Here is a 27,497-nt window from a genome sequence, read left to right as displayed (position 1 = left end):
GGTACTAATCGTGCTTCCGGGACAGATTGGGTAGTGATAGGGCGAGCTTTTTTGTAGCGTAAGTACTTTGAAAAGTTAAAAGACTTGTTGATAAATAAGCAGCTAAATTATCTGACAGCAGCTTCAGGGATTTACAATCCGATGAACCAACTAGAACAGTGCATAGCTGCTTTGCAAGCTATTAGCCTTATTTTAGTTTTTACTTCCTGTAGCAAAGACGGGGAAATCGCCTTCTTCAGGTTTGTGACTCTCAGCCTTTGTTCGTTTGAGTTTATGTGAAAACATGCAGGTTTTTAAGGCGCTTCTGTATTTTAAACGCTCAGTTTTCCTGCTTCACTGCTCTGCGGCAGTTGGTCCTAAAGCTAGCCAGCTTCCTGCAGTTGCAACGTGTTCCATCAGTCTGTTTAAACTAATTTCACCAGTTTGCTAACCGTGCCTCCGATATTTAGTTGAATGTTTCTGAGTCTAAGCTGTGGAACGGAGCCGTTAACCTTCTGAATTCTGAGTCAAGTCTGGCCTTAGCGGGGTGGAGATGATGAAAAGGCCCAGCACAGTTACATTAGTTTTCTTCATGCTGCAGACGTAGCAGTTGCAAAACTCCCGAGCCTCACGCAATGATTGTGAGACACACGCAGTTTACTTCACACGCCACACATGACATTCCTCAATAACACCTAGTCGGGATCAAATTCAGATTGATGCTAGCAGGGTGAGATCGATACTTCAGATTCAGGTTCTCTTCGCTGCCTCCTCCTAATTTCCCTGTTTACTTCGGAGTTCAGTGGAGCACATCTTCTCTCTCTGCTCACTGCTCCTCCCCTCCCTGCTCTGCTCTGCCGGCAGAGAGCTCTGACAGCAGCCCGTGATGGCGGATAGAAAGACGTTATTTACTGTAGCTGGTAAGGGCACTACCACACTACGTGTGCAGAAACGTCTTTTACTACTGTGGGAATACCACTAGTTTACAGAAACATATACAAATTGTTTAGACTCGAGAGAACTACACGCTGCAAAAAAAGCTGAGGGAGGAAGAGTAGGGGGGAGATCCCCGACAGAGACAGAGGTCTATGGCACAGGCTTTTCAGGCAAAAATCAGGAATATTCAGGTCATCTCCAGCATAAAGAAATGTGTTCAACAGTGCTATTGGTGATCAGAAATACTATTTTAACAAACTGTTTTCAACTATTATTAAACTGAGCCAGTTAAAAAAATGAATTGTTTTTTGGAACTCAAACATATACACTTGTATAATAAAATATATACTTCATACCTGAAATATGACTATGGCTGAATATAATTACCCTTTGTGTTAACTGTTGAAGGAAAAATAGTATTCCTATTTAGGCTATGTGATGCAGATTACAGTTACAGACTACTTATCATAATCATTTTGCTATATCACCTAGATGATACACAAAGATCCATGGATTAGGAAATCATTTTAGTATGTTTATACTGTTACATTCTCTTAGATTGATGTAGTTGGGTAATAAAAACATGTTTATTTGCCTAAAATCTTTGTCCTTTGTTTTCAAAACGTAATCATACTGAATATTAAATCTTAGTGAACTAACTTTCTGACACTTCAGAGTATTAAAACTATGATTTAAACACTGACAAATGAATGTCCCCTGAAATGCAAAAGGTTACATTTTGTGATGGCTGTTATCAACATGTGACCATCCTGACACTGAAAAGAAAAGGGTTTAATAACCTTCAAAGCAAACTTAAAAATCTCATAGCTGCCTTTCCTCTCTTTCTGTTGAGGAAAAAATCATTTTCAGCATAAATACTCTGGATTTCTCTTGGTAACCCTCTCAATTAAGTTCCACTTTCAGCAAATTAAAATGCATTTCTATAAAGTAAACATTTTTGTTGCACTGAAGCCACAATAATTTCAAAAACGTCTGCATTTTGGGTCACATGCATAATTTTATTTATGCATTTGGCTAAATCTGTCCTTTATTAGATTAACCAGTTATCATTATTTCTATCTGTGGTTGTTTGTAGCAAGGAAGATATAAAATTAGACATTTTACTTAATAAAACAGTTGGGAGAACAGAGTGAGGTAGAAGGGTCACTATAATTTGTAGCAGCAGCAGACATAATATCTCTCTGAACTTTTCATTAAACTTGAGAGCTCTGTCAGTTGTCCATCAGACACTCTCCAGTCCTGTGTTCACATGCAGGGACTCCTTTTTAGAAATGTTCTGGTTTGAATGAACATGGAAACATTGAAGTAACTAGAAAAATTTGCATTTCCTGCGAAAATGCAGTGCGAATGCTGTAAGCTGAATTTTTTAGTTGAAAGCTGGCAGAAACGAGCTGAAATTTACTAAAGACAATCTGCTGAAATTGTATGAATTAGAAGAAAACAGAAATTCTAAACTCTTGAAAGCTGGCAGAAAGCAGCTAAGGTTAACAGCAGAATATTAGCTGAAATCTGATAAATTAGTAGAAATAGCAGAAACAGCAAAGAAAAACGGTCATCTGATTTGTTTAAGCAGGAAGACTATTAGCTATAAAACAGCGTAACGAGGTGATGTTACCTCAAAACTACTTTTTGAAATAGTTGTTGAAATGCAAGAACTGACAAAAACATTAAAAAAGCAGGAAAGAACTGGCCATAGATGAGCTGGGAAAGCATAGACTGAAGCAAAAATATAGACTAAGAAGTAGAAGTCATTGCTGAAATATATAAAAAAGTGGCAGAAAATTCAGAAAAGTGTGAACTAACAACAAATACCTGAAGAAACACAAAAACAAACAGGTAATGTCCTAAAAAAGGCAATATGGTCATCAGCTAAGAGAGGAGAAAGAGAAGCTAAAATGCTAACATTAGCATATAGGCTATCACTAGCATGAAGGCTGATATTAATTTACCCCATCTACTATGCAAAAACAATGTATGAGCTAAAATGCTAATGCTAACTACAGCCTATATTCAAAAGTTTATGAAATTGCCTTTTAAAATGATTCACTCTTGTTCAGGTGTTGGAACAGCAGTAGAAGATGTTTGAGTAGCTGACATCAAATGATCGCTGTTTTGATGCTCCACTGAGACCTATGAAGATGGTCTTATCATCATAAGTCACAGAGTAGTGGTTTCATTCTGGTTCTGATGGGAGCTGGTTCCTGATTCTGACACAGGGTTCCTCCTGGATCTGGTGAAGATTTGTTCAAAGTTCTTATGGAGATTTTTACCAGGTTCTGGTGGAGTTGGGACCTGTTTTTTATAGAAGTTTCTTCCTGGTTCAGATGGAGTTTGGATCTGGTTCTGATGGAAGTCTGTACCTGGTTCTGATACAGGTTTGTACTTGGTTCTGTGGGAGATTTTTTCCTGGTACTGATGGATCTTTTTGCTAGGTTCTGATGGAGTTTGGAACTGGTTTTCATAGAACGTTCATCCTGATTCTGAAGGCGATTTGGACCTGGTTCTGGTGGAGGCTCCCTAACTGGTTCTGATGGAGTTTGGATCCAGTTCTGGTGGAGATTTGTTCCAGGTTCTGATGTATCTTGGAACCTGTTCTGATAGACATTTCTTTCTGGTTCTGACTGAGTTTGGACCTGGTTCTGATAGTGGGTTCCTAACCGGTCCTGATGGAGAATTCCTCCTGGTTCTGATGGAGTTTGGGTCTGGTTCTAATGGAGATTTGTTCCAGGTTCGGACGGATGTTGGGCCTGGTTCTGATGGCGGTTGCTAACTGGTTCTGATGAAGAATTCCTCCTGATTCTCAAGGAGATTTGGACCTGGTTCTGGTGGAGGTTTCTTCCTGGTTCTGACAGATTTTGGACCTGCTTCTGATGGAAGGTTCCTAACTGGTTCTGATGAAGGTTTCCTCTTGGTTCTGACGAAGTTTGTGTTTGGTTCTGATAGAGACTTGCTCCAGGTTCGGGTGTGCGTGTCCCACTGGCAAAGAGTTAGTGGGTTAGGGGGTTAGGGTTAGGCCTTAGAAATGAAGACAATGAAGGGAAATCAATGGAAAGTCCTCACAAAGATAGTAATCCATGAATGTGTGTGGGTGTGTGTATGTGTGTGTGTGGGTGTGTTTGTGTGGGTGTGTGTGTATGTGCGTGTGTGTGTCTGTGTGTGTGTGTGTGTGTTTGTGTGTGTGTGTGAATGTGTGTGGGTGTGTTTGTGTGGGTGTGTGTTTGTGTGGGTGTGTAGGTGTGTTTGTTTGTGTGGGTGTGTGTTTGTGTGGGTGTGTAGGTGTGTTTGTTTGTGTGGGTGTGTGTGTGTGTGTGTGTGTGGGTGTGTGTGTGTGTTTGTGTGGGTGTGTGTGTGTGTGGGTGTGTTTGTGTGGGTGTGGGTGTGTGTATGTGTGTGGGTGTGTTTGTGTGGGTGTGTGTGTGTGTTTGTGTGGGTGTGTTTGTGTGTGTGTGTATGTGTGGGTGTTTGTGTGGGTGTGTGCGTGTGTGGGTGTGTGTGGGTGTATGTGTGGGTGTGTGCATGTGTTTGTGTGGGTGTGTGTCTGTGTGTGTGTGGGTGTGTATGTGTGGGTGTGTGCGTGTGTTTGTGTGTGTTTGTGTGGGTGTGTGTGTGTGTGTGTGTGTGTGTGTGTGTGTGTGTATGTGTGTGTGTGGGTGTGTGTGTGTGTGTGTCCCAGTGTGAGACACAGAGCGGCAGAAAGAAAGACAGAATCACATCCAGACATATACAGTAGGAGATACACAGAGCTATAAATAGAACAGTGAGGAATGAATCAGCCAATCAGCAAAGAGCGTCAGTGTAACTTGACACCTGCTGTTTCTCACTCACGCAGCACCTCACTCTCTGTCTCCCCTGGTCTAGGCTTTATAACATGGAGGCACATGCTCCCGAACAACTGGCCATAACTCTGAAACCGTAGTGGCGATCGATGTCATTCTTGGACCGTTTTTATCAGAACGGACAGGGGAACGAGAATATTAACAGATTTTTGCTGAAAATATAATATTAAAGGCAAAACACAAAGGTGAAAAGAAAGGGAAAAATGGAGAAAAACACAAAAATGCCTGAACAAGCTCTTGAACAACGTCTAATAACTCGGAAAATATAAGGGCTACCTGTTTGTTTCATGCATCGTATGAATCAGCAGGCCTTGCTGAACAATCATGGAGCTTCTCATGTTTCTACAAAAATCTGTCTGGGAGTTGTGACCCTGTGAAAAAGTGGATCATTTTGACGATTTTTAACCAGAGTGAAGGTGAATATTTCACTCTCAAACAAACCTACTTCACGAGAAAACGATAAAAAGTATCCAAATATGTTTTGGACCGTAGGTATCAGTAGAGATCAGTGAACAATCCTGGAAATCTTCGTGTGTCTACATAAATCCGTGTAGGAGATATGACAGTGTAGAAAAGTGGATAATATTGAAATTTTCCAATTTTAAGAAATCTTTGGGAAACACAAAGAACACCAAGTGTTAAACTTGGCTGTATTTTGGAATTAAAAACAAAGGCTTTTTGCAGAATTGTGTTCCTCACTGCATTTAAAATAAACTACAAAATGAGTCCTACCACCTCCAGCAGCCACGAGCTGCCCAGCAACCTTTAGCCAGATGTGATCTTCAGAATGGTTCTGGTGGGCTGCCAGGGGTGTGTTTACACTCAGCATAACAGTCAGGATTGCAGAACGAGCTTTTTTTGCCATGTGTGGCAACAAACGTGTCCTACTCTCAATCTTTTTCTAAATCTACTACATATTAGTGTTTTTTCTAACAGCAATGAATGAGCATTGATTTTATTTTATAAAAAAGTCCAATTAAATAGTGTCGGTAACAATAATCGTCACTTTAAGAAAAAATAAACCAACAGTCATTTTTTTTCCTAGCTGCTTGTAGTAACATGCAGGAATAACGGCAGCATTAGATGGTGGTAATGATACTTTTCAAATATAAGCTTCAATGGTGGTGCTGTTTGCAACTGGTCTTAGTTATTTTACCATTTCGTACATTTACAGTTTTGGTTATTTTGTACCTCACTTTGGGTAGAAAATGTTGCCATCTACTTTGGGATGTTTCATACCTGCTTTGACACTCAGTGATTTAAAATAATTTTCTTGCGTCTACTCATACTCTAAGGAAAGGTCGATGATTGCTTTGTTGTTTTAATAGTATTTTGGCTTGAAATACCCATCCTTGTTACTCCACCTGTGCATATGTGTTGAGTGTGGGTAAGGAACCGAAGCTTAATGCAGAAAGTTCAAAGGTCTAAAGGTTTCGGATCCCCACCCCCCTATTTCCCCATGAACAGAAAAACAGAATCAGGCATGTTCTGCAATCACTTTTAGGTCATCATCAGATTCAAAGTAAACATAGGTCAGGTCAAAGGTGAAGAGACAATTACACTGAGATTGTTACCAAAAAATCCTATACATGGTCACACTATTATCTCCTAACATGTCAATAATCATGCATGTACAGCAATGCAGTGATCATCTTCCTGTGTCTTGTCGATGTTGAGCTCCAGAATATGCTTTCTGAATAATGTTTTATTGACCCTAGCTGTTCGGACTATAATGCACTCTGAACTGTATGCTGAGATGATTAGGGCAGTTGTCAGTTGTTACTCCATGGATTACTCTCACATGAATGCATCAATTAGGATTAAATATGCATCAGATATACAAGTTGTTTTTATTTTTTTTGTTAGACTGGGATAGAGAGGTCTCTGTAGAAAGGAATGGCATAGAAATGTAAAAATATAGTTACATTTCTTTCTCACAGATGTTTTTAATCTACCTTGGCTGTTAACGCATCACAGTTTGCACAAAATTACAAAGGTGTCACTAAGTTTGGATTAAACCTTTTTTCAATTTTGCTCTTCAACATATATATATATATATATATTCAAAGCAGATGTACTAATAACTCTAACTAATAAAGCTTTCCCATTTCTGAGAGGTGAGCCATTTCGGGATTTAGACAGCTGTATGAAGTCAGATGAGATTAAATTCCTCATAGATGAATGTGAGTATGATTAATGTTTCATTTATATAATAGCACATTAAACAACACAATGTTGATCAAAATGCTTCACATAAAGGTAATTACAAACAACATACATTCAAAAGATAGTCATTAAACCATCCAATTCAATAAAAATGGGATAAAAAGAAAGCTTAAATCTAGAAACATCACAACCTAACTGTTCTGATGGAACCCAGGAAGAACTTTGGTTAAAAGCTTATGAGTATAAATGAGTTTTTAGGAGGGAATTGGAAGACTGCACATACTGCATTACCAATATGAAGGGGAAGTTTGTTCCAGAGACCAGGAGCTGCCACAGCAAAACCCAGATCCCCTCCGCGCCTTAATTTGGCCGTCGGCTGCACCAAGAGCATCTGGCTAGTGCTGTTGGGTTTTAATTCATAAATTACCCAAGGTGGAGTTTAAATATAACCATATGTTAGGCATACAGGTCCTTCTCAAAAAATTAGCATATTGTGATAAAGTTCATTATTTTCTATAATGTCATGATGGAAATTTAACATTCATATATTTTAGATTCATTGCACACTAACTGTAATATTTCAGGTCTTTTATTGTCTTAATACGGATGATTTTGGCATACAGCTCATGAAAACCCAAAATTCCTATCTCACAAAATTAGCATATTTCATCCGACCAATAAAAGAAAAGTGTTTTTAATACAAAAAACGTCAACCTTCAAATAATCATGTACAGTTATGCACTCAATACTTGGTCGGGAATCCTTTGGCAGAAATGACTGCTTCAATGCGGCGTGGCATGGAGGCAATCAGCCTGTGGCACTGCTGAGGTCTTATGGAGGCCCAGGATGCTTCGATAGCGGCCTTTAGCTCATCCAGAGTGTTGGGTCTTGAGTCTCTCAACGTTCTCTTCACAATATCCCACAGATTCTCTATGGGGTTCAGGTCAGGAGAGTTGGCAGGCCAATTGAGCACAGTGATACCATGGTCAGTAAACCATTTACCAGTGGTTATGGCACTGTGAGCAGGTGCCAGGTCGTGTTGAAAAATGAAATCTTCATCTCCATAAAACTTTTCAGCAGATGGAAGCATGAAGTGCTCCAAAATCTCCTGATAGCTAGCTGCATTGACCCTGCCCTTGATAAAACACAGTGGACCAACACCAGCAGCTGACACGGCACCCCAGACCATCACTGACTGTTGGTACTTGACACTGTACTTCTGGCATTTTGGCATTTCCTTCTCCACAATCTTCCTCAGGGTCCGGTCACCTCTTCTCGTTGTGCAGCGTTTTCTGCCACACTTTTTCCTTCCCACAGACTTCCCACTGAGGTGCCTTGATACAGCACTCTGGGAACAGCCTATTCGTTCAGAAATTTCTTTCTGTGTCTTACCCTCTTGCTTGAGGGTGTCAATAGTGGCCTTCTGGACAGCAGTCAGGTCGACAGTCTTACCCATGATTGGGGTTTTGAGTGATGAACCAGGCTGGGAGTTTTAAAGGCCTCAGGAATCTTTTGCAGTTGTTTAGAGTTAACTCGTTGATTCAGATGATTAGGTTCATAGCTCGTTTAGAGACCCTTTTAATAATATGCTAATTTTGTGAGATAGGAATTTTGGGTTTTCATGAGCTGTATGCCAAAATCATCCGTATTAAGACAATAAAAGACCTGAAATATTTCAGTTAGTGTGCAATGAATCTAAAATATATGAATGTTAAATTTTCATCATGACATTATGGAAAATAATTAACTTTATCACAATATGCTAATTTTTTGAGAAGGACCTGTATAATCCAGGTGTTAAGCATGGGTCATATGGTGTGCTATGTGAGAGGATACAACAGCAGCAATGAAGGATGGTAATCTTGACACTGAGCACCATCAGATTTTCATCAGCCACAGAAGGATTCAGAAAATGAAGGTTTTGTCTAAAATATCTAACAGAACAGTTCACCAAAATAGTCACTTGTGTTCATCTTGGTTGTTAACAACCAAAAGACCATTATACTTACGTATTGAGCATAAACAAGCCCTGAGAAAGCACTGAGTCCGATTTGTCATTGTTTGTTCGTGTGTTATCTAGCACATGAATGTTTATTCATTTTCCAGATTTGTACTGCCTAACAACAGAACAATGCAGGTCATTGCAACTTCTCATTATGTTTCACATTAGTTTTAAACTTACTGTGGAACTTTGCTGATATGGCAATAAACAGAGCAACCTTGCTGTAACACCATAAGTTCCCTGTTGTGTTCAATTCCTTCTGGGGGGAGAAAGGCTGACATGTCCTCATAGGAACAAAGTTTCCTTTTTAGAAACATTTTTTACAACGTTTGTGCTCCAAGGTTCAAATGTGAAACATAACACTGGTTTGTTTATTAGAAGGACAAGGTGTTCAATAGAGAAGTAACTGTAGATAACTTGAGCTGTGGTCTGGCAGGCCATAGATAACAAAATTAACTTTAGCCTCAATGGTCCCCCTCACCAACCCACCAACCCATTAATGGTAGAGAAACCACCAGCAATGGAACCTAATTTATCTGATAGAAGTTCAAGGAAAGAAAATACATAGATAAACCTCTCTAACACAGTGTCAACATGAAAACAAAAAGAAAATGTCATCTAATTGCTTTTATTTAAAAATAATGCTAAGATAAATATAATATATCGACTATTATAGTTTCAATAATTTTATTTACATTATGATATTAATTTGTTGTTTTGGTTTTGAGACAGAGACATACGGAGAGCAGGAGAACACAGGTTAGAGTTGTCAGTCTCTCTGTTTAGAATGAGAATCAGCTGTTTCATATACTCATGAGACCAATTTACCTATGAGTTACTTTCAGCTAAAGATATTTTTTAAAAATGATCAAGGGTTCAGTTGTACCTCCGTCACATATAATGAGAAAAAGTTAGTCAGTTTCAGCTAAAACATTCAGTCACATTAGAAGATTTTTTTAACAGCTGTACGCAGTGGTAGAAATATGAAGCAGAATATGGAAGAAAAATCTTAATTTAGAGGGTGGAGAGGGAGCCTGTTGGGATTGCACAGTATCCACCAAATATAGTGGTTAGAGTATCACCTGGGGATTTCATGTTTTAATGCATTTCTATCATCTATGTGATAAAAGCCTTGGGTGGTGAACCATTTTGTGCAAGTTATCCTTTCTGTAATTCACCCAAAAGGCTTATTCAGCTCAACTGATCAGTCTTCAAAAAACAGAAGTCCAGTTGCCTTCAACATAAGCACCTAGGACTTTGATTGATACTGTACATTAAAATCAATTTAATTTAGCTGGATGGTGTTTCCCATACATAATTTGACTGTTTATCAATGGTAAAAGCAAAGACTCAGAAATAACATAATGAGTCAGTTTGCTGTGGTGGTTGAAGAGTAAACACAAAGTGGATTAAAGCAGCATTATCTGCACAGGTTAGGATTCAGCTTTTATCATGGAACAGTTTTGCTTGTATTAGTAAGGATTGTTCGTTGTGTTTTTCTTACAGGCTTTAGGCAGAGTTGTTTTTTCATGTTCAGTCTGTTTTCTTAAACTTGGTGGAGTTGAAGGAGAAGCTGCTTGCAAGACGTAAAGCATTAGGATCAGAGAAGCTTTTCACATCAACCCGGATCACACCACCAATCAACATGTGTTAAGGTAAAGATAATTATAGTTACTGTATTCTGTCGGCATGTAATAATATTAAAATATTCTGTATACACGTATCATGGTTATAAATTCTGACACTTTTGTTTAAATGTTTTGAAAGTATTTTTTAAACTGAATTTGTTGCAGTCTTGCCATTAGCATTACTCAGTTTTCCTAGAGGGTAATGTTGGTACAAGCATTATTATCATTGGTTGTAGTGGCGGTAGTAGTAATGTTTTCATTTCATTCGGCCTCATAAACGTTCTCACCATCACAAAGTCTACATTACAATACGCTGTTTAAATATAACATTTTGTCCTGAGAATCAATCTTTGTGTCCAACTCAGATTACCTGTATAAATGAAAGCAACTGAAAAATTCTACACGGTGTAGAGAATGGAACAGTATTAGTAATAAAACATTTTTATCAGTCTTAGGTCTGTCTGAACGGTAAATGTCTTTCTGTTTATGAGCCTATATTTCAAACCTCATGAAAGGAATTGATGAAAAAATATATCATAAAAATATATTTATTCTCAGAATCACAATATTAACACTTCAATTGTAAATTGAATTATTAAATTGCATAGTTGTGGGCTGAGTCAAGTGACTTAGACTCAAGTGGTGGGCTACTGTTCAGCATAACGTTTTACAAAAATAATAAGGAACTTTCAGTAAGATTTTTAATCCAGACAGAAGAAAATGACCAAGAACGATTCTTAATTGCAAGCCTGGAGACATTGATGCGACTACTGCCAGCAGCTTAATCGACATCACGTACGGGTTGCCAGAGCTGTGGCTGATGATGTGTTAGGAGATGGACTGAGCACAAAAATTCTAAAATATAGAGATCATCCCATTATGTCTTCCCCAAAGTCATAATGATAGTGTTTCCTTAGACAAAATGATGATAATTGTAGACAAAACAAAGCAAAAATTATAAGTTTTAATATCCCTTCCTCCCTCTCATGCCAAGCAGAATCAGAATCAGAAAAGCTTTATTGCCAAGTATGTTTTTGGACATACAAGGAATTTGTTTTGGCGTAGTCGGTGCAATACAATACAAATTAAACAGTATAAACATATCTACAATATAATATAAATATATGTGCACAGTTTTAAGTGAGTGAGAGTAAATGTAGAGCAGTATAAGATGCAAGAGCAATACAACAGTGCAGATGATCATTGTGCAAGTATGGCAGTGCAAGTAAAGCAGGAGTCCAAGCTGAGCGTTAATGTAACTCATAGAGTTACAGGTTACAGGTGTCCTGTCAGCAGAAAAAGGGGGGGAGGGGGAAGGGGGAGTGTCAGGGTGGTTTCCGGGCTTTGTTAACCAGGCTGGTGGCAGATGGGAAAAAACTGTTCTTGTGGCGTGAGGTTTTGGTCCGGACGGACCGCAGCCTCCTGCCAGAGGGGAGAGTCTCAAAGAATCTGTGACCGGGGTGGGAGGGATCAGCCAGAATCTTCCCTGCCCGCTTCAGGGTCCTGGAGGTGTACAGTTCCTGGAGCGACAGTAGACTGCAGCCAATCACCTTCTCAGCAGACCGAATGACATGCTGCAGCCTGCCCTTATCCTTGGCTGTAGCAGCGGCGTACCAGATGGTGATGGAGGAGGTGAGGATGGACTCAATGATGGCTGTGTAGAAGTGCACCATCATAGTCTTTGGCAGGTTGAATTTCTTCAGCTGCCGCAGGAAGAACATCCTCTGCTGGGCTTTCTTGATGAGGGAGCTGATGTTTGACTCCCACTTGAGATCCTGGGAGATGATGGTTCCCAGGAAGTGGAAAGATTCCACAGTGTCAATTGTGGAGTCACAGAGGGTGATGGGGGCAGGTGGGGCTGGGTTCTGCCTGAAGTCCACAACCATCTCTACTGTCTTTAGAGCGTTGAGCTCAAGGTTGTTCTGGCTGCACCAGTCCAACAGATGGTCCACCTCCCATCTGTACGCGGACTCGTCACCATCAGAGATGAGTCCGATCAGGGTGGTGTCGTCCGCAAACTTCAGAAGCTTGACAGACTGGTGACTGGAGGTGCAGCTGTTGGTGTACAGGGAGAAGAGCAGAGGAGAGAGAACACAGCCTTGGGGGGAACCGGTGCTGATGGTCAGGGAGTCAGAGACGTGCTTCCCCAGCCTCACGCGCTGCTTCCTGTCAGACAGGAAGTCAGTTATCCACCTACAGGTGGAGTCGGGCACACTCAGCTGGGAGAGCTTCTCCTGGAGCAGAACTGGGACGATGGTGTTGAAGGCAGAGCTGAAATCCACAAACAGGATCCTGGCATAGGTTCCTGTGGAGTCCAGGTGCCGGAGGATGAAGTGAAGGGCTAGGTTGACTGCATCATCTACAGACCTGTTGGCTCTGTAGGCAAACTGCAGGGGGTCCAGGAGGGGGTCGGTGATGTCTTTTAGGTGTGAGAGCACAAGGCGCTCAAAGGACTTCATCACCACAGAGGTCAGGGCGACGGGTCTGAAGTCATTAAGCCCTGTGGTCCTTGGCTTCTTGGGAACAGGGACGATGGTGGAGGACTTGAAGCAGGCTGGCACATGACATGTCTCCAGTGAGGTGTTAAAAATGTCTGTGAAGACTGGAGACAGCTGATCAGCGCAGTGCTTCAGGCTGGCTGGTGAGACAGAATCCGGACCAGCAGCTTTCCGGGGGTTCTGTCTCCTGAAGAGTTTGTTTACGTCCCTCTCCTGGATGGAAAGAGCCGTCCTCGGCGTGGGTAGGGGGCTGGTGGGGGGGAACTTCAGAGTGGGGGTTGGTGTTGCCAAGGCCCCTCTTGAGGTTGGGGAGGTGGGGGTGGTGGATTGTGGCTGCAGCTGTTGGGGGGCGTTGTGGGGGATGGTTGCAGGACTGTCCCTTTGTCTTTCAAAGCGGCAGTAGAACTCGTTCAGGTTGTTGGCGAGGCGTCAGTCGTTGATGGAGTGGGGGGCTTTCGGCTTGTAGTTGGTGATTTGCTTGAGCCCTTTCCAGACAGACACAGAGTCGTTGGCTGAGAACTGGATTTGGAGCTTCTCAGAGTACAGTCGTTTGGCCTCTTTCACTGCCTTGCCAAACTTGTACTTTGCCTCTCTGTATATGTCTTTGTCCCCACTCCTGAAGGCTTCTTCCTTATCCAGTCTTAACCTTCTGAGTTTAGCTGCGAACCAGGGTTTGTCGTTGTTGTAACTCACCCTGGTGCATGATGGTACACAGCTGTCCTCACAGAAGCTGATGTAGGAAGTCACAGCCTCTGTGTACTCGTCCAGACTGTTGGTAGTAGTCCTGAACACATCCCAGTCTGTACAGCCTAAACACGCCTGGAGATTCTCCACAGCCTCACTGCTCCACTTCCTTGATTTCCTCACAACAGGTTTGCAGAGCTTTAGTTTCTGCCTGTATGCAGGAATCAGGTGGACCATGATGTGGTCGGATTGGCCCAGTGCAGCACGTGGGACGGCGTGATAAGCGTCTCTGATGGTGGTGTAACAGTGATCCAGAATGTTGTCCTCTCTGGTCGGACATTTTATAAACTGTCTATATTTGGGGAGTACGTGGGTGAGATTACCTTTGTTAAAGTCGCCAGCGACGATTACTAAGGAGTCCGGGTTGGTCCGCTCCACACTCAGTATCTGGTCGGCGAGCATGCGCTGTGCGACCCGCACGTTAGCTTGTGGCGGGATGTAAACACCGACCAGGATGAACGAAGCAAACTCACGGGGGGAATAGAAAGGCTTACAGTTTATGATGAAGGTTTCCAGGTCTGGAGAACAGTGCTGCTGAATCACTGTCACGTCGTTGCATCAACCACTGTTGAGGTAAAAACAGATTCCTCCACCTTTTGCTTTGCCGGAGAGTTCCGTGTCTCTGTCCGCTCTGTAGAGCTGGAATCCTGCCAGCTGCAGCGCAGAGTCTGGTATTAATCCACACAGCCACGTCTCCGTGAAGCACAAAACTGCCGATGAATAAAAGTCCCTGTTTTTCCCCAACAGCAGTTGTAGTTCCTCGATTTTGTTGTGAAGTGAGCGCATGTTAGAGAGAAATATTCCAGGTAACGGTGTTCGTAATCCACGCTGGCGAAGATGTACCAGCACCCCAGCCCGTTTCCCTCTCTTCCAGCGTTTCACCGCGTGAACAAAGGTGAGCGCACCTTTGACCAGAATGTCCAAAAATTCTAGAGCAGTAGGCAGAAAAGTTTGAAATAACTCCTCTGGTGTAGTAGCCCTGATGTTCATGAGTTCTTCTCTGGTGAGAGAGCTCCGGGTACCATCACAGGAGACCGTTTTAAAGCAAAAAACAAAACAAAACAATGCGCACCAACACGCCGAGGCGACCATCTGCGGCGCCATCTTGGGAAATTGGGTCACCCAAAGAAAATGTGTTCTTTATTATTTAGGGTGAATTGGCACCTGGAGGAAAAGAACACCTCTGTACCAATCTTGTTAATTGATTTTTATCTCAGCCTTAAATACAATAATCCCTTAGTGTTAGGGTTTGAATACTTTTGTATTGTTTATCACTCATGTCTGCTCTAAGTGCTTTTCCCTCCTACATGCCATAAAAAGGGAGATGGGGAGAGGAGTGAGTTATGACTACCAAGTCCTCACTCCCTCTCTCTGTTTAAGATCAAGACACATGAACCCTAACCTTTTGCCCCCCCCACACAAACACACACGCACACACACACACACACACACACACACACACACACACCCTGAATGTTTGTTGAACTGTGTGTGAAGCAGGATGTATAAATAAAGAGACAGGGGTGCTAATACTTTGTAGATTTGCACTGCAGAGCTACCCTTGCAAGTAAATTGACTGTATCGTTCTTACCTCTGAGTTGACTAATTAATACCTAACACTTAGCATTTGGTAAGCAAACTGGCATCCCTTGGTATCAGCACCACATTGTGGAACTGAATGAATTCTGGACTTTTTTTCTGAAAGGCCCCAGTTTGTACTTGTGGGGAACAACACCTTCTCAGTCATCATTCTGAGCACCTGCTCACCTCAGGGGTGGGTCCCAAGTCTGGTGCTTTTCATCCTTATGACCCATGACTGTGTTGCCAGGTCCATCTCGAACCACATTATTAAATACGCTGCTGATACAACCATAGCGGCGTTCATAAGGAATTACCCACTGTGCATCTGTGTCGTGTGGCAGCTGCACACTTTGGGCTGGAAGTGCCTTCAGGGAGTGCTGAGAATGGAGGAGGTATTTGTTGGGATTTATTATCTTCAATTTGGGACATTGAACACTGTTTAACAAGAGTCACTAACACAATCGGAGACTCCACACACCCTCATCACAACATGTTTTCACTGCTCAACTCTGGCAGGTTCTGAAGCATGAGGAGCAGGTCATCAGGGTTGGGTCACAGTGTTTCCCCCAGTCCATAAGGCTTCCAAGCTGTCAATAAATAAAGCAAACAGCCAAGGAGAATAGAACGTTGCAAATAAAAGCTGAATAGATTATCTACAAATAATGTGCATGTGCACACGTTTACATTTACAATTTTATTAAATGATTTTATCTATTTGCGGGCAACAGAATTTCGTTTTAGGATGTTTTCCTAAAATGGCAAATAAAGCGTATCGATCTATCTATAGGTCACAAATGCAATGCTACAATGTTATGCTTGAGGTTTAATAACTATTAGGCTAAAACTTTATCTGTTTCCTCTTTGTCTTTTTTTCCACATACAAATTTGTAAAACACATTTCCTGTTAAAATTCAAAGAGAATTAGATAATCCTCTTTTGTTTTTTTACTGTCACTGATATATTTCTTAAATCAGCTCAGAATCCAAGTTAAATGTATACATTTCCAGACAGTTTTTAGTAAATTCTCATAATCCCCACATATACTTTCATTTGTTTTCATTGACTACAGGGTTAAAACAAATTTAAGTTAGGATAACGTTTGCTGAAACTAAAGTAGAGAGGCAACAAGAAGTAACTACCTTCCAACATTTAAACTAACACAAAGAATGATGAACCAAAGCTTCATTTTAGCTTAACAGATAAGTTGTTTTTGTGCTTGCTAATTTAATTATGGAGCGTAGAAAGTCAAAGTTCCAACAGATTAAATAAGATGGTTAACAGTGCAGTCTGCTGACCTTGCAATCGACTTTTTATTCAGGTGGCTGCAGTAGGGATACTGATGATGCTACATGGTAACTTTCCCAGTATTTCCCTTACGATTGAATGATTTCAGACTGGTCTCTGTGCTTTGAGCCTCAATCACAAACAAAGGTAGTGCATCCAAGCTAGCAGATCGCAGCACCACGATCCTCTCTGATGAAATCAGCTAGATCAGAAAATTCTTTTTTTTTTTTACAGTTGTATAAATCATTTTAATTATATTTAATAATTGGATGTTACTCATAAAATGTTATAAAACAGATTTGTTCTGTTGCAGGTGGTTGACATGGAAATATGTATTTTGTATAGAAAATGTTTACCTCTGCCAAGGAGGGTGTCGAGGTAGGAAAACTTTACTGGCCGTCAGTTAACTCTTACATTACTCCTCACCTCTCCCTGACTCTTTTATTTGGCACCCCAGAGTAGAAATTTTTGAGTATTATTACATTTCAAAGCCACCAAATGACTGGAACTCATCATTGGCTTAGATCTATTTTAATAGGTAATCAGCCTACCTTTAATTAAGTATTATAATTTTATGGACCCAAAATCTATGGCTCATGGGCTTCAGGAGTCCAGAAACCACAGGTTGAGTACTCCTGCATTGAACAATGATGTTGGCTCTCTGCAGAGATTGAAGAGAGGATTGGCTAAATATCAATAATCAGATTAAAAATTATTAGTTCACAGCTCCTAATGTACTTCAGATCATATTTGCTTCTAATCCAGTTAATAAGCAGCTTCAGACAACATTATGCTAAAAAGCCAAAAACAAAACAAAAATACAGATCTGTTTTAAAATAAAGAAAAAGCATGCTTAAAAAACTTGGTACTGTGGTGGAAAATAACTCCACGGTTCTGAAGGCCTTTTCTATGCAGAGCCTTTTAGGAAACATGAGATTAGTTTAATTTTTGTGTGGTACCACTGTCCAATCAGATTCTTTCTTACCTTCAAAAATAACTCAATTTTTCCCATTCTCATTTTAAAGGTTTGTTTTACCAAGGAAAATGTGTTTAACAAAACCAATTACTCTCAAAAGTTTTAAAAGTTTTAGCTGGTGATATCATAGAAAACAACAAGTGTTTTAATATTTCTATGCAACACAGAACTGATTAGGTTTCTCTTTCCTTCTCCAAAGGGAGAAAAAAGAACCTGCAGAACCAAACCTTTCATAGTTTTTGTCAGGACCTGATATAAGGTACAGTGTAAATCAACACGCTGCATGAATCAGAAGAGGGAAGGGAAACCTAATATAACCTCTTCCCAGCAGCTGCTGTGAAAAACAATGAATTTGTACTTTCCATAAGTGTCAGTTAACACTTGTGGACAAAAACTGCACCAAACTTTAAGTACTGTGTCAGAAACTGTATGAAGACCATCTGCAGTAGAACTAAGCCTGTTTTAATGAGGTCTCTACCCATTAGATTTATGGGATACAAACTCTGACAACAGAAAATAATACCTGAAGGAGAAACCCATCAGGTTTTACGCATTCGCTGGGTTTTAAAAATGCTCCTTCATGAGATCTGTCCTGAGAATAACATAGAAACACTTGGTTACTGCTGAGTTTTGGAGATGTTGTAACTTCCTCTGCTTTTAATAACTTTTAATAACTAGAATAATTGACCCTGAATATTCCACGACAAAAGAGAACTTGTTTCTCTAAAAGAATTAACTGGAAAGTATCAAATGAGTTAAGTTATCACCCTTTTGAAGATACTTTTCTAACCCTAAAATAATATTTTAACCCGCTATATCTGTCAACGTCAAGCAAGCGTCACATGAGCAGCGGTTAATAAGCGTTCTTCATTGCAGAAAATAGAAAAAGATTTATGCAAATGTGTGTGTTTGTACGTTACCTCCATCAGTTTCTTAATCGCTCCAGAGTCAGACTGTCAGGCACACAGTCCTCTATCAGTCCAAAAAACAACCAGGCCCTTCCCAGGTCTGTTGGTGAGACATTGAATCATTCTTTGTCCACTTTAACTTCTCCAGGAGGGAGAAAGAACTTTGCTCCGGCCTGTTTCTCCGCATAAGATGTGCTTCCAATATAAATCCAGTGTATCGCTCTTCTGGCTCTGCAGCAGCATGGATTGCTGTCCATCTCAGTGGGTTTGGTCCAGACTACGTCTGAATTTCGTTCTGTGGAAACTCACACTGTGATTTACAGCAGACAGGCAGGCAGGCTCTCTCTTTCAGGCCGTGCTGGAGAAGCGTCGAGTAGCTATGGGAAGGGCAGATTACTAAAGTCCAGACTCAAAAACGCAGATGTTACACTCAAATCCCATACATGTGTGTATGTGTATGTGTGTGTGTGAGAGAGGCAGATGAAAAGTTTAGTATAGGTTCAGATTTTGCACACAGAAATATTATCAGTCAGTCAGTCAGTTGTCCACCATAACATGCACTATACTCCTTTCTTTTCCGACTGATCGCAATATTTAAGACAAACGAAACTTCCTGCAGGAAAGTTTTAACTCTTTAACACCTTAATTGATGCACTCTGTGCTTTTTAATCTTTTTCTTATGTTTTTTATTTTTCTCATCTCCATCCATCAACTGTTTTACTTGAAACTATCTAAACTATTTAACTTATTTACCCTAAAACTTCCACTGTGTGAAAAACCAAACTTATCTTCCAAATTAAAGCATATTTAACACAATCGCAGAGGGCCTTGAACCCTTCCACTCAGCGGGACTTTTTCAATCTCTCCTGGTCCGACCGCTGTGATGCCAAACCCAGTTTGACACCTAGGAATCAACCCTCCGTTGACTCCCTGGAATTCCTTTTACTTAATCTTATTATTACAGTTTCACCATTTAAGTATCTCAACTGTCTTCCCTCACCTGCCAGTTCAGGGTCTCGGGGTCCTATCCCTGGCCACTTTGAGGTGTCCCAATCCCTCGGGGAGGCTCTTACTAACCCCAGCCTAAATACCCCAGTCCTCGTCAGGACTGAGTTTGGATTGCCAAATCCGGAACTTATTTGCTTCAACACCGTCACCATTTAAGTATCTTCGGTGAAAAGTATGTTACAGCCTCAACATTCAAGTATCTCAGCTAAAATTTATCTTGTCTCAATCAACAAATATTTTTACCCAATATATCATTTTCTTTACCGTAATCCATTATTTCAACCAACAAATATTTTACCCAAAACTGATCAAGACTGTAAAATTAAGATAAAACAAGATATCTATTCCACAACACCACCTACACTATTAGCAGGCAAAAGGAGAATAAATATAGATCTCCTTACCTTTTGTTTTGGGTCGACCCTGCGGTGTTGTAGAACGATGTCCGCCTCGTAGTCAATTAATTATCCTTTAGTTAGAGCCAAATCCGGGTCACGGCACCAATTGTTGAGGTAGGAAAACTTTACTGGCCGTCGGTTAACTCTTACATTACTCCTCACCTCTCCCCGACTCTTTTATTTGGCACCCAAAGGACAATCCTCAGTCAGAGATCAGTTGTACGTTTCCACAGGTTTATAAAAAACCAATCTGAATTCAGAGAGGGGACACACTCACACTGGTACTAGAAACGTCTGTGTGTTGTCTGTTTTGGAGGGGCCACAAATACCTTTATATACCCCTCGCTGCTATGCAGTACACATACACAATATTTCTATCTGTGGATATCTCCCCAGCAACCATATAACCTCATATCCAAATAAGGAGTACTTCTGGTTCTTCTCTTATAACAAACTTATCCTGCCTTGTCTCCTTCCCCAATTTATGACCTTGCCCTCTCTGTGCGCTGTTCTCCCCTGTCTTCTTCTCCCCCATCAGTGATTCCTTGTCCTTCACTAATTTATGACTTTGGACTCTCTACTTCACTCCCTAAGCTTGAACCCCTCTGCTCTATGTACACATGCCAGTTACACACAGAGATAGTTAATATTACACACATAGACATTTTATATTCTACAAGGGTTATGTTTTCTGTGTATGTTAGCAACTTTACAGAAAAGGTTTCTGACAAATTCATTTGTGTGTTTTGTATAGTTTTTTTTTTTTTACGAGTGGTGTGTCGTAGCCCAAAAAAGAATCCATTACATTTTTGTGGTGATCCTGATCTGGATCCAGGATTTTATTTTTTTATGGCATCAGTGATCCTATGTAGGGTGGTAAAGTTATGCAGTCTCTCACCGGCTTGTTTATTGTGGATCAATTTGCTCATTATTTTCCAAATATGCTGGATGTTATTTTTGTTTTGTTTTAATATTCCGTGTAAAAAGCAACACCAGCACTGATTTTCAGATATTTTTAAAAGTTTACTTCCCTGTCGATAAAAACACCTTTTTTAAAATAAAATATTTAAATCTCAAAATTATCATTACTTTGATTAAATTACGTAATTGGTCAAATTTGGGACTTTTATGCCTTTTACTTGGGACTTGACTCAAGACTTGGGTGGAAAGACTTGAGACTTTCTGTCTGTGTATGGGGTATCAGCTTATTTTCACGAGAGGGGAGCTTTGCACATCTAAATAGAGTTGTGTGGTCGGATACTTCCGCTGCGGTCTAGCAGTTCTGCCGCTTTACTTTAAGAGCATGGGGAATGTCCAGCACGAACTAAAAATGCTTCGCAAATTCGTCAAATTTTTCCACTGAGATTTTGAGTGAGACATTGAAGCATGTGATTTTTCAAAACCAAATACATATCGATGATGTTTTAAAGACATTTCCAGTTCCCACGGTTCCTAGGAAACCAACTAAATGTTTTGTCCAGCCCGTGTTGAGCTGTCAGTCATGATTCCACACCCGTCATCCGAGGTCCCTCCCCCACACCAAACCAGGGCAAGAAGTTTGAAACTGAAAAACTTTAAAACTTTAAACCAGCCAAAACTTTTTGACTTTTTTCAGTTTCAACTTTTTTTTTTTGGAACAACTGTATGAACAAACTGTATGGCTCCAATTTAGTATGGGGAAAAAAATGCTTGATCTTTCTCAGGATTTTTTTTTTACAAACTAATAACCTGTTACTGTTTTTATTGCTGTAATTTTTATTATGATTATATGAATATTTAATTAAATAATAGTTTGGACTGTTAAGGGTTGTCCTGTGAATACCAGCCCAATAAGGCAGTGGTGTTGGCACAATAGAGAAAAGGGTGAGTCAAGCTCTGGCATTATTGAACACCCAAAACTCTGTACACACATGGAATAAATTCACACAATGTCTTAAAATACAAGAATTTATTAACAAAAATAAGTCAACTCAAAGTCAAACATATCAGTCAACAAATTCTACTATCCTATAACCATCCAACTAAAATTACCAAGCAAAATTAAAGAATAAGGAGGACCGACACACTATATACAGTATGAACAACTGAATCAAAGATGGTTTAAAAACATGACCAAATAAAGTGATGCAACATAACTGTTCAATGTTATTTATGTTTGAGAATCTGGAAATGAGGTTAAGTTGGTCTTAAAACTAACCTAGACAACAATTGGTATACCCTCAAACAACTATTCACAATGCAAGATCAGATGAAACAATATTTTAATAAAATATTTCACAGTATGATTTACTGAATAAACCAACCTTCTGGATGACGAATTGTCAATGGTGTTTAATTAGCTGCCTTTATTTTGTAAAATAACTCTTGAAATATTATTTAGGAAATATTAAATTTAAGAATATTAAATACTAATATTATTAAAGAAAATATTATTTTTGAAAAAAAAAAAAAAACCTTTCTGGATAAATGATTTTTAACTGGCCCTCATCTGGTGACGAAGAAGCCTATGAACTCTATAAGATAGCAGCAAGTCACGTTTAGCCTTAGTCGTTAGCGGTTGGAGCTAACAAAGGAAACTCATAGCTTGCTACCACTCCTTTAAAGTCACACATGTACCTTTTTAAAATACCAATAATGAAAGGATTAAAATGAATAAGCACGAGCTGTGTTTAAAACCACCCTTTTAAATAAAATTGTCTAAACCTTAAAAGACAACACACAACAAAATTATTAGCTTCAATTAACTGTCTGTTTACATTAGCTGAGCAGCTAGTCCACTAACATCTAGACAGCTGAGTTTTCGAAACAGAAATAAAAACCCAACATCATGAAACTACAATTTTTTTTTTTTAGATTATTTCATTCTGAACTAATCTTCTCCGCCCAAACACGACTTCTTACGTGAACCGTTTTGAAGAAAATATGTCATGGGCGACGAGTTGAGGGAAACAAAGTTGTCCAGTCATCCATGTGTGGGCAATAACAAAGGTGATAGCGTTGTCTATGTTATACAGTTAGGCCTGGCCTAACTGTATGACATAGACACGTTGCGGATCCTTCAGTGGCCGTGGTGTGGCGGGTAACTCTTGCTACTTGGACTTGCACGCAGGAAGGTGTGCGATGATGCGTTCGCATTGTCCTCCTTCAGGCAGGGGAAAATTGCTTCAATTAGGGCTTCTGTAGGCCCCAGAGAAAAGTCGAGCCACATTTGTTTTATTATTCCCCTTATATGGATGAATGCTGGATACTCTAAAAGCAATCATTACTTAACCTTGTTGCACATGATCGTTGTGATCATGGTCACGTTTAGATCCAAGTTGAAGAGTGCCTTCTTGCCAGCAAAGAGACAACTCTGTGTCCCTCCGTCCGATTCTCCTGGAGATCCGTGTGGTAGAGGCCGCCATGTTGGAACGCGCTGTTTTTGTTCGGACAGTGACGTCACGGGAAGTCCAGCTATGACTCCTCCTCTTCCTGGGCTGAGCTGGAAGTAGGTTAATGTGACACCGAAAGGTGTAGAAAAGTTCATATTGGCCTTTGTGTACAGTTCAGAGTCCATGTTCATCCATGTATACAGATAACAAGTTCAAACAGGTGCAGTTAATACAGGTAATGAGTGGAGAACAGGAGGGCTTCTTAAAGAACTAACAGACCTTGTGAGAGCTGGAATTCTTACTGGTTGTTAGGTGATCAAATACGTATGTCATACAATAAATGCTAATTAATTATTTCAAAATCACACAATGTGATTTTCTGGATTATGTTTTAGAATCTGTCACTGAAGAGTACCTATGATAAAAATTAAGGATTTAAGAAAATATTATTTGCAGATTTTGCATTGCAAAATTGGCAGTGTATCAAATACTTGTTCTCCCCACTGTATCTGTATGAAATGTGACTTTTAGGTTCATACCTGAATTGCTTTTATTTTACAAATGGAAGAACTGTGTTCTTTTACTCATTTGAGCAAAATTGTTGGTCACATAATTAAAAAAATATTGAAGGTTCTGTGTTACAAAATAGAGGATGGTGTACTTTAGTACACAGATTACATTTAATTCAATTCTATGCAGTTTATTTATATAGAGCCCATTCACAATGAATGTCATCTCACAGAATATTACAGAAATAATTTTATATATAGACATATGTGGCCAATTCAATACAATCGTATATACTGTTCAAACTTAATTGTGTAGATTCCAGTGTGATCCTAGTTATTAAACAGTGCAGTCATGTTGGGTTTGTTTTTCAAACTGATAAAAAGTTTTCTATCTAAGGAAACCCAGCAGAGTCTTCATCTTGGCTGCTGGGGTAATATTGTTGGTCGACTTTTCCATCTCAAGACCTTTCAGTTGATTGTGTGGTGGAAAGAACATATCTAAATCTTTATCTGAAAGTGGACTTCAGAGTTGTAGGAATTTATGTTCTCAAACCAGCAATCTAACAGAAATGTAAAATTGAATGTGAGGACCACAGAGTAACAGGTTGGTCACAAAATTCTTTAAAACTAATCCAAAAACTGCAGAGCATCTAAAGTTTAATTTTTTATAAAGTTTGATCATTTTTGTAATTGAATAATTGTACTCTCCCCCTTCCTTTAGGTCAGCCATGCATCTGTGGTCCTATCCATAGCTCCTGCTCTGAGTTGGATTTGGATGCAACCTCTGTTCAGACTAGATCTGAGAGGAGCATTGTTTACGGGATCCAGCAGGGGGTGCTGATGAGGAAGATGTCCAGTAATTAGAGCAACATCAGCACTACCCAAATTCCATTCAGTTGCGGAATGTCACTTCATCTGAAGGTGACATACAGCATCAATGTGCAACAAATGCCCTCACCGACCAGCAGCAGGTACAACACTCCTCTCGTACATGGCTGGACCACGATGGAGGATGCTGATGCAGCTCTGAACATGTGGGCTGTTATTAAACAAGGACACGTGCGTGAGAAGATCGCCATCTTCGCTTCCGAGGGGAGGCAGACAGATGGGGCAGATAGCAGCGCACACAACTCAGGTAGCTATTTGAGCTGCTGTGGTGGAGCAGTGATTGCATGCACGAACAGCAGCACTTTGACAGGGCGGTTCCGTGCTGTGAAGGCAAAGGGAATTTGGGAAGAAAACAGCTCTGCCAAGAGGCGCCGCAGGTCCTTGAACAACCAGAACCATCAGCTGGACCAGAGGAGCCATTTCCTGAGTAAACAGCAGTGTGACCTCAAACTAAAGCCAAGGTGTACTGAGTCAAGTGGTGGACAGTGTATGGAGACATCAGTGTCAGCAGAGGAGGAGCAGAAGATTTCAGTTGTGGAGATGGTGGCTTTTTTGGAGCACAGAGCAAGGGAGCTGGAGCCAAACTTAAAACCTCTGTTAAACCTCCAGAGGAGCTCTGCTACTATTACCCTGTCCAAAACCACCCGGCTGGGGATCAGGGAGGGGGAGGAACCAGAGTTTGTCAGGGTCTCAGAAATGGTGGCTAAGTTGGAGTCAGAGTGTCTGAGGACCACTGAGAGCAGTCTTTCTCGGAGCAACAGCCTAAAGAGGACAGTGGGTAGAGTCCTTCTAGCTGCAGGGCAGAAGAACTTCAGCCCCTGCCAATCTGCACCACAGTCAGAAACATCATCAGTGCCACCAGTTTCTTCACCATCATCATCTGAAGCTCTGAACTGCTGCAAGAAACCAATCAGTTTGTCACAAATAGTCAGGGTGGAGCCCCCTGCCACAGCTGCGAAATCCCAGGAAGTTTCAGGGGAGACAACAGACCCACCCCCCCAGTCTGAGGAGAAGGAGCCACTGCCTGGCCTCCTCTTTCTTTCTCCTGGTAAGTTAGAGTCAAAACTCTGCACCCCCCATTTCAGAACAAGCTTTTATTTAGAGCTGAGCCTTCCTCCCGCTTCTAACGTTGTCAGTACCTCTCACCGGTTAGAGAAGAACAAGGGCGACAAGACTGTGAGTCCTCCTTGCTCTGCCACAGTGCCTCCTAGGCGGAGTGCTTCAGTGTCACAGGACTTCCTTAAAGTGCGCCAACGGCTGCAGCAGCTGCTGGCACCACAGTCCTATTTGCTCATGCTTCCCCATCACCTGCTGGTGAACATGTTCCTTCTGCTGCCAACACAGAGCCTCGCTGCACTCAAGTGCACCTGCAGCTACTTCAAGTTTGTCATTGAGAACTATGGTGTGCGGCCCGCCGACTCGCTCTGGGTGTCTGACCCTCGTTACCGTGATGACCCCTGCAAACAGTGCAAAAAGCGTTACTGCCCTGGAGATGTGTCCCTTTGCCGCTGGCACCACAAGCTATACTGTCAGGCTCTGCCATATGGGCCAGGGTACTGGATGTGTTGCCATGATGCCCAGAGGGATGCACCTGGCTGCAATGTGGGTCTCCATGACAACCGCTGGGTGCCTTCATTTCACAGCATCAATGTGCCAATTTACAGGCAGAACTATAGCCATGAAAGCTGAATTATTTTGTGTGTGTGTGTGTGTGTGTGTGTGTGTATAAAAAGCAATGTGGTACAATATGCTGCAGCAGCCTGTCAAACTGTTTCTACCTGCTGTGTGTGCTCAAGCTCATTCAGTGTAGTTCTGCTCTGATTTTACAATGAGGTAGCCAGCTGCTATAGCCAGACCACTAACATCCATCCTGTGATGCAACAGCAGTGATTATCTTTCTAGACAGCACCTTCACCAACCAGATGTCAGAAAGCAGTGAAAACATCTTGCTTCAGATACCAGCATAGTACTGGAAGTATTAGAAAAATGTGGGACTTGATTTAGCAAAAATAAAACCTTTTAATATAGGAGTTTTAACCAGAAACATCACAGGATTTTGGACAGCTAACAGTGACAGATTTATTTTGAGGAAATCTGCATGCTTCGAGTTGCTGCATGCAGTGTGGCCCTCTGCTACCTCTCATTCTGTCACCTTTCAGTTTTTTAGTTTCCAGACTGAGAGATTTTTGTTTTTTATTGATTGCCTATCAGCAGTGTGAACTTGTATCCAGAGGGGAGAGGATTCCCAGCCAGGACTCCTCTGTGAACCAGAATTACAAGAACAGAACAGCATTAACTGCTGCCAAAATGGACCTTTGATCAACTGACCAGTTTGGCTTCTAACACCAGTATTGCCTTATGTTCTGCAGGCAGTCAGACAGATCATTTTTATTCTTAGCTGGTTTTGAATTACTGATGGGAAAATGATCTGCTAATACCATAGGAACATCTAGGAGATACTCCAAAAGCTTAAAGGTAGTAAGTGATCTCACACACACACACACAAGGACTGTTTTGCATAGGATTTGTTTGAGCGCTTCCATTAGCTGACAGATAATCATTGTATTCCTTTGTAGGACATGGAGAAATGTGGCCTTGAGTCTCTGAGACAATGCAATATGAAAAACTTGACAATAGATTATTTTAAAAAGGAAAAAAAAACTATATGAAAATAAAGTTTGTTTTTATTGTTTACTGGGTTGTTTACTGACGCAGAAATTTTCTTTGTAAAATATGTTTTGCTTGAATAAAGTTATTTCTAGTC

The 27,497-nt window shown here is 40.7% G+C and overlaps 1 protein-coding gene across 2 annotated transcripts; it reads left to right on the top strand.

Moving 5' to 3' along the window:
* Window positions 1–27,497, top strand: fbxo34 (F-box protein 34). 2 transcript variants are annotated; one of them, XM_047346066.1, is made up of 3 exons: window positions 1–239; window positions 10,447–10,595; window positions 24,567–27,497. In XM_047346066.1, the coding sequence occupies exon 3, from the start codon at window positions 24,749–24,751 to the stop codon at window positions 26,420–26,422; it is 1,674 nt and encodes a 557-aa protein (XP_047202022.1). In that variant the 5' UTR covers window positions 1–239; window positions 10,447–10,595; window positions 24,567–24,748; the 3' UTR covers window positions 26,423–27,497. The 2 variants fall into 2 exon arrangements, with proteins under 2 accessions (XP_047202022.1, XP_047202023.1); XM_047346067.1 differs by lacking the exon at window positions 10,447–10,595.

Source organism: Girardinichthys multiradiatus, chromosome 19, assembly GCF_021462225.1.
Source record: "Girardinichthys multiradiatus isolate DD_20200921_A chromosome 19, DD_fGirMul_XY1, whole genome shotgun sequence".
Classification (NCBI taxonomy): Eukaryota; Metazoa; Chordata; class Actinopteri; order Cyprinodontiformes; family Goodeidae; genus Girardinichthys; species Girardinichthys multiradiatus.
The sequence above is the reverse complement of the archived record's forward strand: the minus strand, read 5'-3'. Positions and strand labels throughout refer to the sequence as shown.

What these genes read in the sequence shown, in the direction of transcription:
- fbxo34 (XM_047346067.1), top strand. Translation starts at nt 24,749, where the DNA reads ATGTCACTTCATCTGAAGGTGACATACAGCATCAATGTGCAACAAATG.